This window comes from Leucopleurus acutus (genome assembly GCF_964270905.1).
Source record: "Leucopleurus acutus genome assembly, chromosome: 1".
NCBI lineage: Eukaryota > Metazoa > Chordata > Mammalia > Artiodactyla > Delphinidae > Leucopleurus > Leucopleurus acutus.
This window is the reverse complement of record NC_139142.1, coordinates 135258046-135271111: the sequence shown is the minus strand read 5'-3', so window position 1 is coordinate 135271111 and position 13066 is coordinate 135258046. Positions and strand designations below refer to the sequence as shown.

Here is a 13066-nt window from a genome sequence, read left to right as displayed (position 1 = left end):
AGAAACTACCAAACTGTTTCCCAAAGTGACTGTCCCTTTCCCTGGCTGTGTTTAAGAATCTCTCTTTATCACTGATTTTCAACAACTTGACTTCTCTTTTTTTTTTTTTTTTTTGCTTCTTGCTTTTTTACAGCTTTATTGGTGTATAATTTTCATACAATAAACTCCATATACTTAAAGTGTATCACTGGATGAGTACATATATGACCATGCCCACAATCAAGATTATAAACATATCACCCCCCAAAGTTTCCTCATGCTCCTTTGCAATTCTTCCCTTCCTCCCCTTCCTTCATTCTCCAGGCAACCACTGATTTGTATTTTGTCATTACAGATTAGTCTGCAATTTCTAGAATTATGTAAATAGATTCACACAGTACTTGACACAGCTCTTTGTCTCTTTCATGCAGCATCACTCTTTTAAGATTCATCCATACTGCTGCAAGTTATCAATGGTTTATTCTTTTTATTGCTAAGCAGTATACTATTGTATGGATATACCACAATTTGTTTATGCATTCAACTGTTGATGGACATTTGGGTTGTGTCTAGTTTTCAGCGATTACAAATAAAACTACTATGAACATTCAGGTACAAGGGCCTGATTGGACCTATGCTTTCTTCTTTTCTTTAGGGAAAATCCTAGGAGTGAAATGGTTGAATGTATCATAGATACATGCTTAATATTTTATGAAACTGATAAGCTGTTTTCCGGCACAACTGCACCGTTTCACATTCCTATCAGCAGTGACTGAGAGTTCCTGTGGTTCCATGTCCTCAATAACAGAGTTACTCTCTACAGACATTCTAGTGGGTGTGTAGCAGTAACTCATTGTGGCTTTAACTTACATTTCCCTAATGATGTTGAATATCTTCTCATGTGCTTATTTGCCATTTGCACATCTTTTTTAGTAAAGTGTCTGTTCAAATCTTTTACCCGTTTTTTTTCAGAAGTCACAACTAGTTCTGATACTTTATTGTTCCAAGGATATCGTAGTTTATTTTTTCTTCAGCTATTGTTGACATATAACATTATGGTAGTTTGAGCTGTGCAACATAAGGATTCGTTATTTGTATGTATTGTGAAATAATCACCACAATAAGTCTAAATGAGATCTGTCACCACATATAAGTACATTTTTTTTTCTTTCATGAGAATTTTTAAGGTCGACTCTCTTACCAACTTTAACGTATTCGATATAGTATTATTATCTATGGTCAGCATGCTGTTTCTGACATCTCATGACTTATTTATAGCTGAAAGTTTGTACCTTTTCACCTTTAGGCATTTCACCCCAAACACCTCCTGCCTCTGGCATCCGCCAGTCTGTTCTATGAGCTGGGATTTTTCTTTTTTAAAAGATTCCACATGGGGCTTCCCTAGTGGCGCAATGGTTGAGAGTCCGCCTGCCGACGCAGGCGACACAGGTTCGTGCCCCGGTCCGGGAAGATCCCACATGCTGCGGAGTGGCTGGGCCCATGAGCCATGGCCGCTGGGCCTGCGCGTCTGGAGCCTGTGCTCCGCAACGGGAGAGGCCGCAACAGGTGAGAGGCCCGTGTAAAGCAAAAAAGAAAAAGATTCCACATGTAAGGGAGATCATGCAGTATTTGTCTTTCTCTGTCTGAGTTATTTCACTTAGCATAATGCCCTCAAGGTCCTTTCATGTTATCACATGGCAAGATTTCATTTTTTATTTGGCTGAATAATATTCCATTGTGTATCTGTATCACAGTTTCTTTATCCAGTCATCTGTCATTGGACAATGGGCTGCTTCCCTATCTTGGCTATTGTAAATAGTACTGCCGTGAGCATAGGGGTGCATATATCTTTTCAAATTAGTGTTTTCCTTTTCTTCAGAAGTGGGATATACCCCAATACCAGAAGTGGGATTGCTGGGCCATATGGTAGTTCCACTCTTAATTTTCTGAGGAAATGCTATACTCTTTTCCATAGTGACTACACCAATTTCCATTCCTACCAACACTTCACAAGGGTTCCCTTTTCTCAACAACCTCTCCAACATTTGTTATTTCTTGTCTTTTTTTTTTTTGAATTTTATTTATTTTTTATATAGCAGGCTCTTATTTGTTATCTATTTTATTAGTGTATACATGTCAATCCCAATCTCCCAGTTCATCACACCACCACCCCCCCCGCCACTTTCCCCCCTTGGTGTCTCTATTTCTGTGTCTCTACATCTGTGTGTCTATTTCTGCCCTGCAAACTAGTTCATCTGTACCATTTTTCCAGGTTCCACATATATGTGTTAATATACGATATTTGTTTTTCTCTTTCTGACTTACTTCACTCTGTATGACAGTCTCTAGATCCATCCACATCTCTACAAATGACCCAATTTTGTTCCTTTTTATGGCTGAGTAATATTCCATTATATATATGTACCACATCTTCTTTATCCATTCCTCTGTCGATGGACATTGAGGTTGCTTCCATGACCTGGCTATTGTAAATAGTGCTGCAGCAAACATTGGGGTGCATGTATCTTTTTGAATTATGGTTTTCTCAGGGTGTATGCCCAGTAGTGGGATTGCTGGGTCATACGGTAATTCTATTTTTAGTTTTTTAAGGAACCTCCATACTGTTCTCCAGGTTTCTTTTGATTTCCATTTGCATGGAATATCTTTTACCATCCCCTCACTTTCTGTCTGTATGTGTCCCTTGGTCTGAAGTGGGTCTCTTGTAGACAGCATATATATTTTTACCCATTTTCTTAAAATTGCATTGTTTATCTTTTTATTATTAGGTTATCAGAGGTCTTTATATATTCTAGATAAAGTCCTTTGATGGATATATGTTTTGCCTATATTTTCTCTTAGTCCATGGCTTGCCTTTTCATTTTTGTCACAGTGTCTTTGGAAAAGCAAATGTTATTAATTTAGATGAAGCTCAGTTTATTGGTTTTTCCTTTATCGTTTGTGCTTTTTTTTAAAACTTCATTGGTTTTTTTTAAAAATTAATTTATTTTATTTTTATTTATTTTTGGCTGCATTGGGTCTTTGTTGCTGCAGGCGGGCTTTCTCTAGTTGCGGCGAGTGCTACTCTTCATTGCGGTGGCTTCTCTTGTTGCGGAGCACCGGCTCCAGAGCGCAGGCTCAGTAGTTGTGGCGCACGGGCTTAGTTGCTCCCCAGCATGTGGGACCTTCCAAGACCAGGGCTCGAACCCGTGTCCCCTGCACTGGCAGGTGGATTCTTAACCACTGCGCCACCAGGGAAGTCCTATAGTTTGTGCTTTTTATGTCCCATTTTAAAACTCCTTGCTAAAACACAGTCACTAAGATAGTCTCCTATGTTTTCTTTTAGAAGTTTTAGAAGTTGATCCACTGAGAGTTAATTTTTGTATATAGAGTGAGGTAATGGTAGAGGTTCATTTTTGTGCATATGGATATCCAATTGTTCAGCATCATTTGTTGAATAGATTCTTCTTCCCCTATTGAACTACTTTGGAATCTTTGCCAAAACTCAATTGACTCTTTATGTATGTGCCTGTTTCTGAACTCTTCATTATGTTCTATTTGATCTATTATGCTTAGCTTCACACGAGTGCAACACTCTACTGATTACTGTAGCTTTCTAATAAACCTTGAAGTCAGGTAGTCTAAGTCCCCCAACTTCGTTTTTCCTTTTTAAAGTTGTTTGGTCTATTCTAGGTTCTTTGCATTTCCCTATAAACTTTAGACAAAATTTGTCAACTCTACGAAGGCTACTGGGATTTTCAGTGGGATGGCTTTGAATCTACAGATCAAATAAAGCAAAACTGACATCTTAAGAATACTGATGGTGGTTGTGGTTGCATAACAATGTGAATGCACTTAATGCCACTGAACTTCATATTTTATTTCTTTTTTTTAAATTTTACTTGAACTGTACATTTTTAAATGGTTAAAATGATAAATCTTATGTTATGTATATTTTACAAGTTTAAAAATTTAATTAAAAAAACAATACCTATTCTAAAATTTAGAATGTATTACCTAATATATAGTGGCTCATAAGCTGGCCAGTCAATTTCACCAGTCCACCCCTCTCTTCCTCTACCATCCCTCCCTAGACCTGTCACTATTAGCACACTGTAGCTAAAGGGACATGGCCGAGAGCACTGTGTTTTTCCATCTGTCTTTCCTTTGGCTTCTTCATCTTTTTTAAAAAAATAAACTTTATTGAGGTATAACTTATATACTGTAAAATGCAACCACTTTAGCGGAAAGTTTGACTTTTGATAAACGCATATAGCCACGTATCTACCACCACAATCTAGATATAACATTTCATCACCCCAGAAAGTTCCGTCATGCCTCACTGATGTTAATCTCTCCCTAAACCCTCAGGTAACCACTGATCTACTTTCTGTCCCTATAGATCTGTGTTGTTTTCTCTATAATTTTATATACATAGAAACAGTTTGTACTGTTTTCGGTCAGGCTTCTTTCATCCAGCAGAAGTGTTTTTGATATTCATCAAAACTACATGTGTCAATAGCCTGTTATTTTTATTGCTGAATAATACTCTCTTGTATGGATATATTGTAATTTGTTTGTCTCTTTGCCTGTTGAAGAACATTTTACTTATTTCTACTATGAATATAGCTGCTTTAAGCATGTGTATATGAGTCTGTATGGACATATGTTTTCATGTATCTTGAATAAATATCTAAGAGTGGTATGGTTATATGATAAGTGTATGTGTACCTTTATTAAAAGAACCCAGAGTTTCTTTTAGAGTCAAACTCATAACCAGTTAGTCATGGCTTTGGGCCTACGCACAGTCTAGTCCAGTGGGCAGCCAGGGACACTGGGGGTTAGGTAACTAAGTTCTAGCTGGGCATCTGGTCTGTGCATACTGGGTGACTAGGTCTGTCACAGCCTCGGGTAAGAGGTATACCACATACTAAAAAGAGGATGGTTCTTGCTGCTCCAGATATCAAACTAAATAGTCAAAGAGTGGTAGTAAAAATCAAAAATACTAGCAAATGGCTTTTATACCAAAACAAAACACAGAAGAGGCTGCAACAACTTTTAGACTTCAGCAAAAATCCAAAACGTAACAACTAGCAAATAAATTCTTACCTCTGTGCATAATCTTGTGCTTCTCCCTCAGGTATGTCAGGCCTTTTATTACCTAGGGGAAAGGAAATGTAAAAAGATGGAAACTGAAATAGTGGTGTTTAGAAAATACTCAACCTTTCTATTTTAAAATGATCTAGGAAATATTTCATCTAACATCACAAATTTGCCTTCTTCCCTTATTTTTCTTCTCTCTTTTGATTTTTTAACCTGTCTTATCAAGAAACCATCTTTTTACATGATATACAGAGTATGATTTTTAAGCAAAATTGATTATTGCAAGTTTAGACAACTGTAAAAAAAAAAAACACTTTGCTTGAATTCATTTATTTCCAAATCTGCAATCTAAAAAAGAGGCTTTCTGATGCCACAAACGGGAATTCTTTTGGATACCCTGTCCTATTTTTGAAGACAGAAATACAGAAATCTACTTTGCTAGTTTTAGCGAGAAACAGCGGGGGGTGGGGGAGAGATTGTATCTAGAATCTAGATAGAGAAAATTCTGGTGAAAAACCTAACATTTCTTACAAACCTTCCCTTTGTTGACTTCCTACCTTCCTCCTTGTCCCTTTCCTACCAACTCAACTTATCAGTGAGGGAACCTGGAAGAAAAACTTCTCAATATACTCACAGCAATGCTAACTTTTCCTAAAATTTGTTCAGGAATTCTTCCAGCTTTCTTCAGGACTTGATCCAAGGAACCCCCATCCTAAAAACAAGAATACCAGCCCATTTAGTGACAATGTTTCTAACTATTCTTTCAAGTGTTAAACTTCAGCAGGAAAGTAAATCTCACACATGACAAAATCTTCCTATAAGGGGACCCTTCAGTTTGTTCCAGATATCAGGTAAGACATGAATGCAAAACATTGTGGGAGCTGCCAAACAACTAACAACTCAAATCCTATGAATAATCATTAAATAAATTACTAATTTAGTGGTCAAAAATTACTAATTCAATGGTCAAATTACTAATTCTACTGAACTGACAGAACAGAGTAGCAGTTAGGAGTGCAGGCTCTAGTGGCAAACTGTCTAAATTTGCATCCCAACTCTTTCTATCTAGTGGACATTGAACAAGTTACTCCACTTGTAAAATGTGGATGATAATAATTATAAGGCTATTATTATTCATAGGGCTATTATAAGTATTAAACAAGCTCATATATATATAAAGCCCTTAGAACAATGTCTAGCCCATAGTAAGTGCTCAATAAATGTTTGCCAGTTTGTCACCATTGTGTAAGTCACAACTTGCATTTGGCATTATCCTAACAAATTATATTTAATAAAATCCAAAGCAAAATGTCATAGAAAGCAATCATTCATTCCACAAATCCTACAAGATGCCATGCACTGTGTTAGGTTCTATGGGGAATAAAGATACAAAAAAGACCTAGCTCTTGTCCTCAATAAATTTACAAACTAGTAGGAGAAATATACGACTTAATAAAATATAACAAAACAGAATAAATGTATAGTAAAAGTGCTACACACACACTCAGAAGAAGGGAGAATTCTGCCTTCACTTAGAAGATAGCATTTGAGATGAAATCTTACTCAAAGAATGAGCATGATTTCCATACCTGGAAAAGGAGAGGGGCAAGGGGACAACAGAACAGAGCGGAAGCACGCTCCTAACCACTGGAGTGCCAGGGAATTCCCAAGAACAGGGTATCTCAACAAGATCAAAAGCAGAGAAGCATTAAATTGCTTAGTACTCCTGGGATGACATGCGGTTCATTCACTGTAGGCGTATGAAGAAATGCAGGGATGGATCAGGCTGGAAATGGCCATCTGTGGCCAGATCATGGAGCCCCACCAAGGAACTAAGACCTGACTTTACGGAGGCAGAAGGAAAGGTACCCAAACCACAGCAGCTGAGAGAAAGAGACGGGGCAATTAGCAAGCAGCTGATCAGGCGGAGATGACATGAGCAGGACCCAGGGCAGAGGCGGTGGAAAGGGAGTACGCAAGAGGGGATACACATGTGGAGTGAAGCTGGCTTCTGTAGGCCTCGCATACAAGGGCCTTCCCATCCGTGGAGGCTACATTTTAACCTGAGATCTTGAAAAAATGCTCACTCAAGGAACCCTCACGTGTTGAGACAGAAATATGTTCCTGCCGCTATGGCTTCGGGTGTAGCCAATTATCAGTCACAATATAAAATTACCCTAGAAGTAGAGATAATTCCTACAAACTCAGATTGATTTTCTAAAGTACACTGTCTACACTAGGCAGCTACCATCATCAACTATCATCTCTTAATCACCTCTGTGTAAGGCAGAGGGATACATGAGGGACTAGGAATGGGAAAAACTATAAGTACAGGAAAAAATACCCTCTGCCTGGGGAGACAGAACATATTCATAAAGAGGCAAGGCACCTTAAATCCTCCTCTGAACAAGGCAGGGAACAAACAGTTGAATGAAGAGAACACACACTGCTAAAGGTGCCCAGAGGAGGAAGCGATTCCTGGACAAAGCGGCCAAGGGAAGGGCTCACGACAAGAGTGACACACGGAAGCTGAGCCTTGGAGGTGGGCAAGATCTGGGTAGGAGAGGCAGAGAGGTGTTCTCACTGACATCCTGCCTCCAAAACCACCCAGCCTTTAAGATGCAGCCATGCAATGTAAGGTCACGGAACAATGCATAACATAATAAAGAAAAGAAGGACAGAGAATAATTCCATTTTTATAAAAATAAAAAAGTGTGCATATACTCACACAAAACCAGAATGTCAAAAATGTTACCAAAATGTTCCAGTCTAGATAGTAAGATTATCAGGGGTCTTTGTTGTGCGATAGTTTCTTCTTTGTGCTTTTCTATGGCTTATACATTTTCTACAATAAATAAATGTCTTACCTTTTAAAATTACTGACCTCATTTACGAAAGTGGAGAATTAAATCTATAAATCAATTAACAGATACTTACTGAGCGCCCATTTTGTACAAAGGCATCATTAGGTAGCTACAACACTACCTAAAGGAGGTGAGAAAATAGTTAAGACTCGTTCAGGGATACAGAGCTCTCAGGAAATGTTACCTAAAACAATGCTAAAAATAGATTATCAACTTAAAAGTTCTATGCTTATAAAAACGATAGTTTGGACCAATGACTTTCTATCACAGATCAACTCTGGATCATGGATGCTGATAGAAAAAGAAAACAGTACAGGTGTATACTCAAATGCACACTAACACCCCTGAATACGTTAAACTTCTCATCATAATAAACTCCCTAGCACAACTACCTAATGGTGGGTCAGACCACCAAGGAGCACAGGAGAGGATTTCAAACTTCAACCTAAGATTCAAATGGGCCATAATCTCCACACGGATATGAGCATGGAATTATAATTCTAGAGTCAAAGAGAACTCCTCTGTAAACACACATTTTCCAAGAGCCCTTGGAAGAGCCCTAACCCAGGCGGTGAGCCAGGCTGGGGTTTGAGTCATCCTTTGAGCCTGGCTGCCTCCACAATGACGCAGGCCCCTGTTGGCCAAATCAGGACAGCGCCACAGCCCAGGTAACCACACCCAAGTCAGCAGGCTCCTAGAAATGCCACAGCGCCTCTCAATTTCCCTTACTGACAGGAACAGGGACTCCAGTGCAGAAAGTTTCCAGCCATTTCTGTTTTGCTTTCAGTTGAATGTGGTTTCAGACTCTTTGTTTGAACGACTTTGCCTAATTATCAGGGAGGACTATACACTTAAAACTAGGTAACAGAGCAATTCTGTCCAAATCAGATGCAAACGAGGCAGAAGAGTTAGCCTGTGGTTCTCAGGTTCCACAGCCAGGACAGGGCGGCCCAGCTAACTGTCTTGGTTTACACTTTCCCTGGGGGTTGTGGTAAACATTTCTGTCAAAAAGGAGGAAACGCTGGCTCTCCACCCTTTAACCTCCTCTGTGCTACAAGCAGAGTTACAGAGTGAACAACGGGATTAGCAGGATTTAAGAAGCATGAACCACATCAGGATCAGCCAGTGTTGCCTGTGACTCACCTCACAACCTTTTGATTCCACTGCACTGTTGCCAAGGACCTGCCTTCGCTGACTAAAGCTGCTAAAACTGTGCTTATTTTTAGAAGCCAATTATTAACTAAGTCAGTGGTGCTTCTGTGAAGGTTTCTACAGAAGAGACAAATGCTTTATGGAAAGAAAGAGCTCAAAAGCTTTTACTCCTGCATAAGAAACATCAACCCTGAGTCCCCAGTTCTCTGGTTGCTCAGCTACCACCTGAGTAGGAATCTACTTCCCCAAAGACAAGAACATTCCTGTTCTGATCAGGCAGGATCCATGTACCCCTTGGGTCTCAAAACTCAGACTGGGCAGTGCAAACACAGCTTATGTCTAGAAAAGGTCAGCCCCTAGCCAGGTGCATTAAGAAGATGGGGCTCCATACACGTTGATGACAAATTTACTTCAAACTGCATCCACAAAACAATCTGAGCAGTGCGTAAGTAGACGGTACGTGGTAAAGCAAATATGGCAAAATGTTAACGGTAGAATCTAGGTGGTGGCTTTAGAGTGTACATTACACAATTCCTTCAACTTTCTGTACTTTTGAAATTTTTCATAGTAAAATGCTGGGGGAAAATGCCAATGACAAGGAACATCATGCAAAGACTGTGACACGGAGAGAACCAAAGAATCTTAGAAGCTGGGATATGGCTAATGAACAGAGCTCTATATGACAACACCTTTGAAATGTGGAAGCTGAGACAAAGCAGAAATCCCTAAAGAGAAGTGGCAGCCAGTGGTCAGAGAATTTCCTATCACAAGCAGCCAGCGCAGGAGTTCTCCTGCAGGAGAGCTTGCTCAGGGACCACGGAGGGGTGAGAGGGCCCAGCCTAGAGTAGAAAGCTACTCGGGAGCATGGCTACTTGAACTTCAGGCCACAACTGCTTCCTTACAGGGTCTCGTCCCTGGCAACTCTGAGCCTCTCCACTAGGGTTAGCAGACAGTTCCAGCTGCCCTCTGAGCCTGTGTATACCCAGGAACAGAAGGCCCTAACTCTCTCTTGAGCCCTAACTCTCTCTTGAGCTCTGACCATGCACTCTCCCATCCTACTTCCTTTATCCAGTCATTCAACACATATCACCTAATAGGTGCCCTACACTCTGCTTGGCCCTCAGAAAGGTTTTGACCCTCCCAGTCTCTGACAGTCAGTTTTCCACACTCAGGCCTCCCAGGGTAATTCCAGAGATATCTTCTGCTTCAGGGACTTATGTGGGAGGATCTCAATATCCCCAGAGAGCCAAATCCATGGGGGAAAACAACTGACCTGCAGGTACTAGAAATGGATCAAGAGAATGGGAAACCAACCCTTGTGACATCCTGTGCCATCTCCTCCTCCAGGAGGGAAAGGCTGGACAAGGGCAAGGAGCATGAGGTTGTGATCAAGGTCTATGAATACAGAGTGAAGAAAGGATTCCAGGGCTTCCCTGGTGGCGCAGTGGTTGAGAGTCTGCCTGCCAATGCAGGGGACACGGGTTCGTGCCCTGGTCTGGGAAGATCCCACATGCCGCGGAGCGGCTGGGCCCGTGAGCCATGGCCGCTGAGCCTGCGCGTCCGGAGCCTGTGCTCCGCAACGCAACAGTGAGAAGCCCACGTACCGCAAAAAAAAAAAAAAAAAAAAAAAAGAAAAGAAAGGATTCCAGAATGAGGAAGCCACAACACAGGTCAATTTAACACAGACAGAAAGACTGAACTCCACATGGCAAGAGGCCACATAAGGCCAATAAAAGAGGTTCCAGCAGGATCTAAATAAATGAATAGGGCACTGACTATCAACGTTTAGGGCCTGATCTTAACCTCTGAAGCAAGCACCCTGGAGTTCAACCATGCTCAAACCTACAGACAGCCTCCTGGTTCCTCTATTAAAGGGAGAGGAACAGAACTTGGAGGTTACTTAAGAAAGAATTTCTGATGGTTCAGAAGACAGCAGGCATGAGGTGACGCACACCTTGTGCTCAGAAGCCCTCACGTCCACACTGATACTCCTCACTTGAGAAGGCCCTAGAACACAGCCATGCGGCCTGTGAACAGCTCTGGGGGCAGAGACGCTGCTCTCAATGGTTCCATCCCCTCGGCAGCTCATGTGGCACTTTGCCCTAATAGGCACTAAAATAAGTGTTTGTGAAGCTGAACCCATGTTGATTAACTAATGTGATCAAGTGACTGGCTACAAGTGCCAAAAACCACAGAAACACAGAATGTTAGCATGGGGAGGGGTCCCTAGAGAACATCCGGTCCAAACATTTCTCTGCAGAAATGAGAAAATCTTGAGAGAGTATATGACTTACATTATGTAATGGAGAGACTATGAAATTTAAAGAAAGCAGACCTGGTTAGAGACACTGGTTAGAGCTCAGCTCTGACACTTACTGGTTATATAACTTAGACTAATTACTAAACCTCTCAAGGCCTTGTTCTCTCCATCTACCAGCTTGGGGTAGGGGTGGGGGTCATTCCATGTCATATGACAGGGCTGATGTGATTAAGAAGTCACATAACATGGAAAGGACCCAACAAGTGGTAGAAGATGGAAAAGCTAGTTACTATTATGTCCAGCCATGCCACCACCCATCTTCCGTTATTTTGGCAAGACCCAAGAGGAAAAAAGGCTACTCTGGCCTCTCTTGTTTTATCACTGGTTGACCACCATCACCTCCACCCTCTTCCCCTTCTAGTTTTCAAGGATCTCCAGTGCCATTTACACATCTTCATCCAACTCTTGGGCTAAAGCTGGAAAACTAACCATCATCTGCACAAAGAGCACAAGAAACCCAAAGGATAAGGAGCAGGCCCCTCCCCCCGCCCCACCAAAGGGAGGTTAAAACCCAAGTGGAAAATAATCAGCACCCCAGGCCGGGGCTAGGACCAAGCCAGAAACATTCACATGCTTCCCACAGAGACTGCTTCACTCTCCTTGAAGCAAGAAGGAACGAGAGCTTTCTCGGTGACCTTCAGATGCACAGAAGACAGTTTCAGAACCTACGTTCCATATGGCGCCACAAGAGTCAGCACATGACTGCAACACTGTGTATGGTACTTCCTGATCATTGAAGCGGAGAGATGTTCAAAATAATGGGGGCACCAGCAAGGGACAAACCTCTCAGGAGGGTTCTCCTGGAGTTCATTAAGACCAGGCCCTGGAGCTCTCATTCCAGAGGTGAGGGCAGGTCTAGAGAGTCAGGAAGGAAGTGGAGAAGTTGCTGAGGGACACTAGGCGGGACTGAAAGCAGAGCAACCACGAAGCATGTAGACTCAATCATGTCAGCCCTTGTCTCTGAACCGTCAGCCCCAATGAGTGTAAAGCAAAAGCTAAAGTTTGCAGAAGGCATGCTCTGAGTCACACAGTGTGCTGGAAGACTTACAACTCTTATTTTAATCAATCCTCACTACAACGAGGCAGGTATAATAATGGCCATTTTATAGATGAGGAAACTGAGAATCAGGAAGATAAAGAATCTTGCCCAAGGTCATGACAAGGTGACAATCTGCAAACAAATAATTACTGAGCACCTGCTGTGGCTTTGGAGACACAATGGCAAACAAGACAAGGTGTCCACTTGGATTTTTGTGGAGAAGGGAGATATGAATAAACATCTCAGATTCCAAAGTCCCCTGTGCCATGCTGCCTACTGGGGACAGAAAAGCATTAGCAACCATGAAGCCTGCCTCTCTCTTTGAAATTCTGGCCATCAAGGATGGAAACAGAGGCCCAGTCACTATCTGGTAGATTCAACAAAGTACACTGGGGTCAGACAGCCTTGGTTTAAATTCTACCAATTCCACTTATGGAATTGAGTATGACCTTGGGTAAGTTATTGCATTTCTCTGAGCCTCAGTTTCCTCATTTTTAAAATGTAGATAATGTACCCAACTCAATAAGGTGTTATAAAAATGTAATAAAATATTAATTTGCTTAGGGTAGTGCTTGATATGATATACACCCAATAAATACTAGCTTATCAGTA

General features: G+C 41.3%; 1 protein-coding gene across 1 annotated transcript in view; it reads right to left on the bottom strand.

Moving 5' to 3' along the window:
* Nucleotides 1-13066, bottom strand: part of MAP2K1 (mitogen-activated protein kinase kinase 1) — a 79535-nt gene that overhangs the window by 30154 nt on the left and 36315 nt on the right. The window contains exons 4-5 of the mRNA XM_082853905.1: nucleotides 5714-5791; nucleotides 5086-5137 (exon numbers count right to left, since the gene is read on the bottom strand). Coding sequence (XP_082710031.1) covers nucleotides 5086-5137; nucleotides 5714-5791 — 130 coding nt within the window. The remainder of the gene's footprint in view (nucleotides 1-5085; nucleotides 5138-5713; nucleotides 5792-13066) is intronic.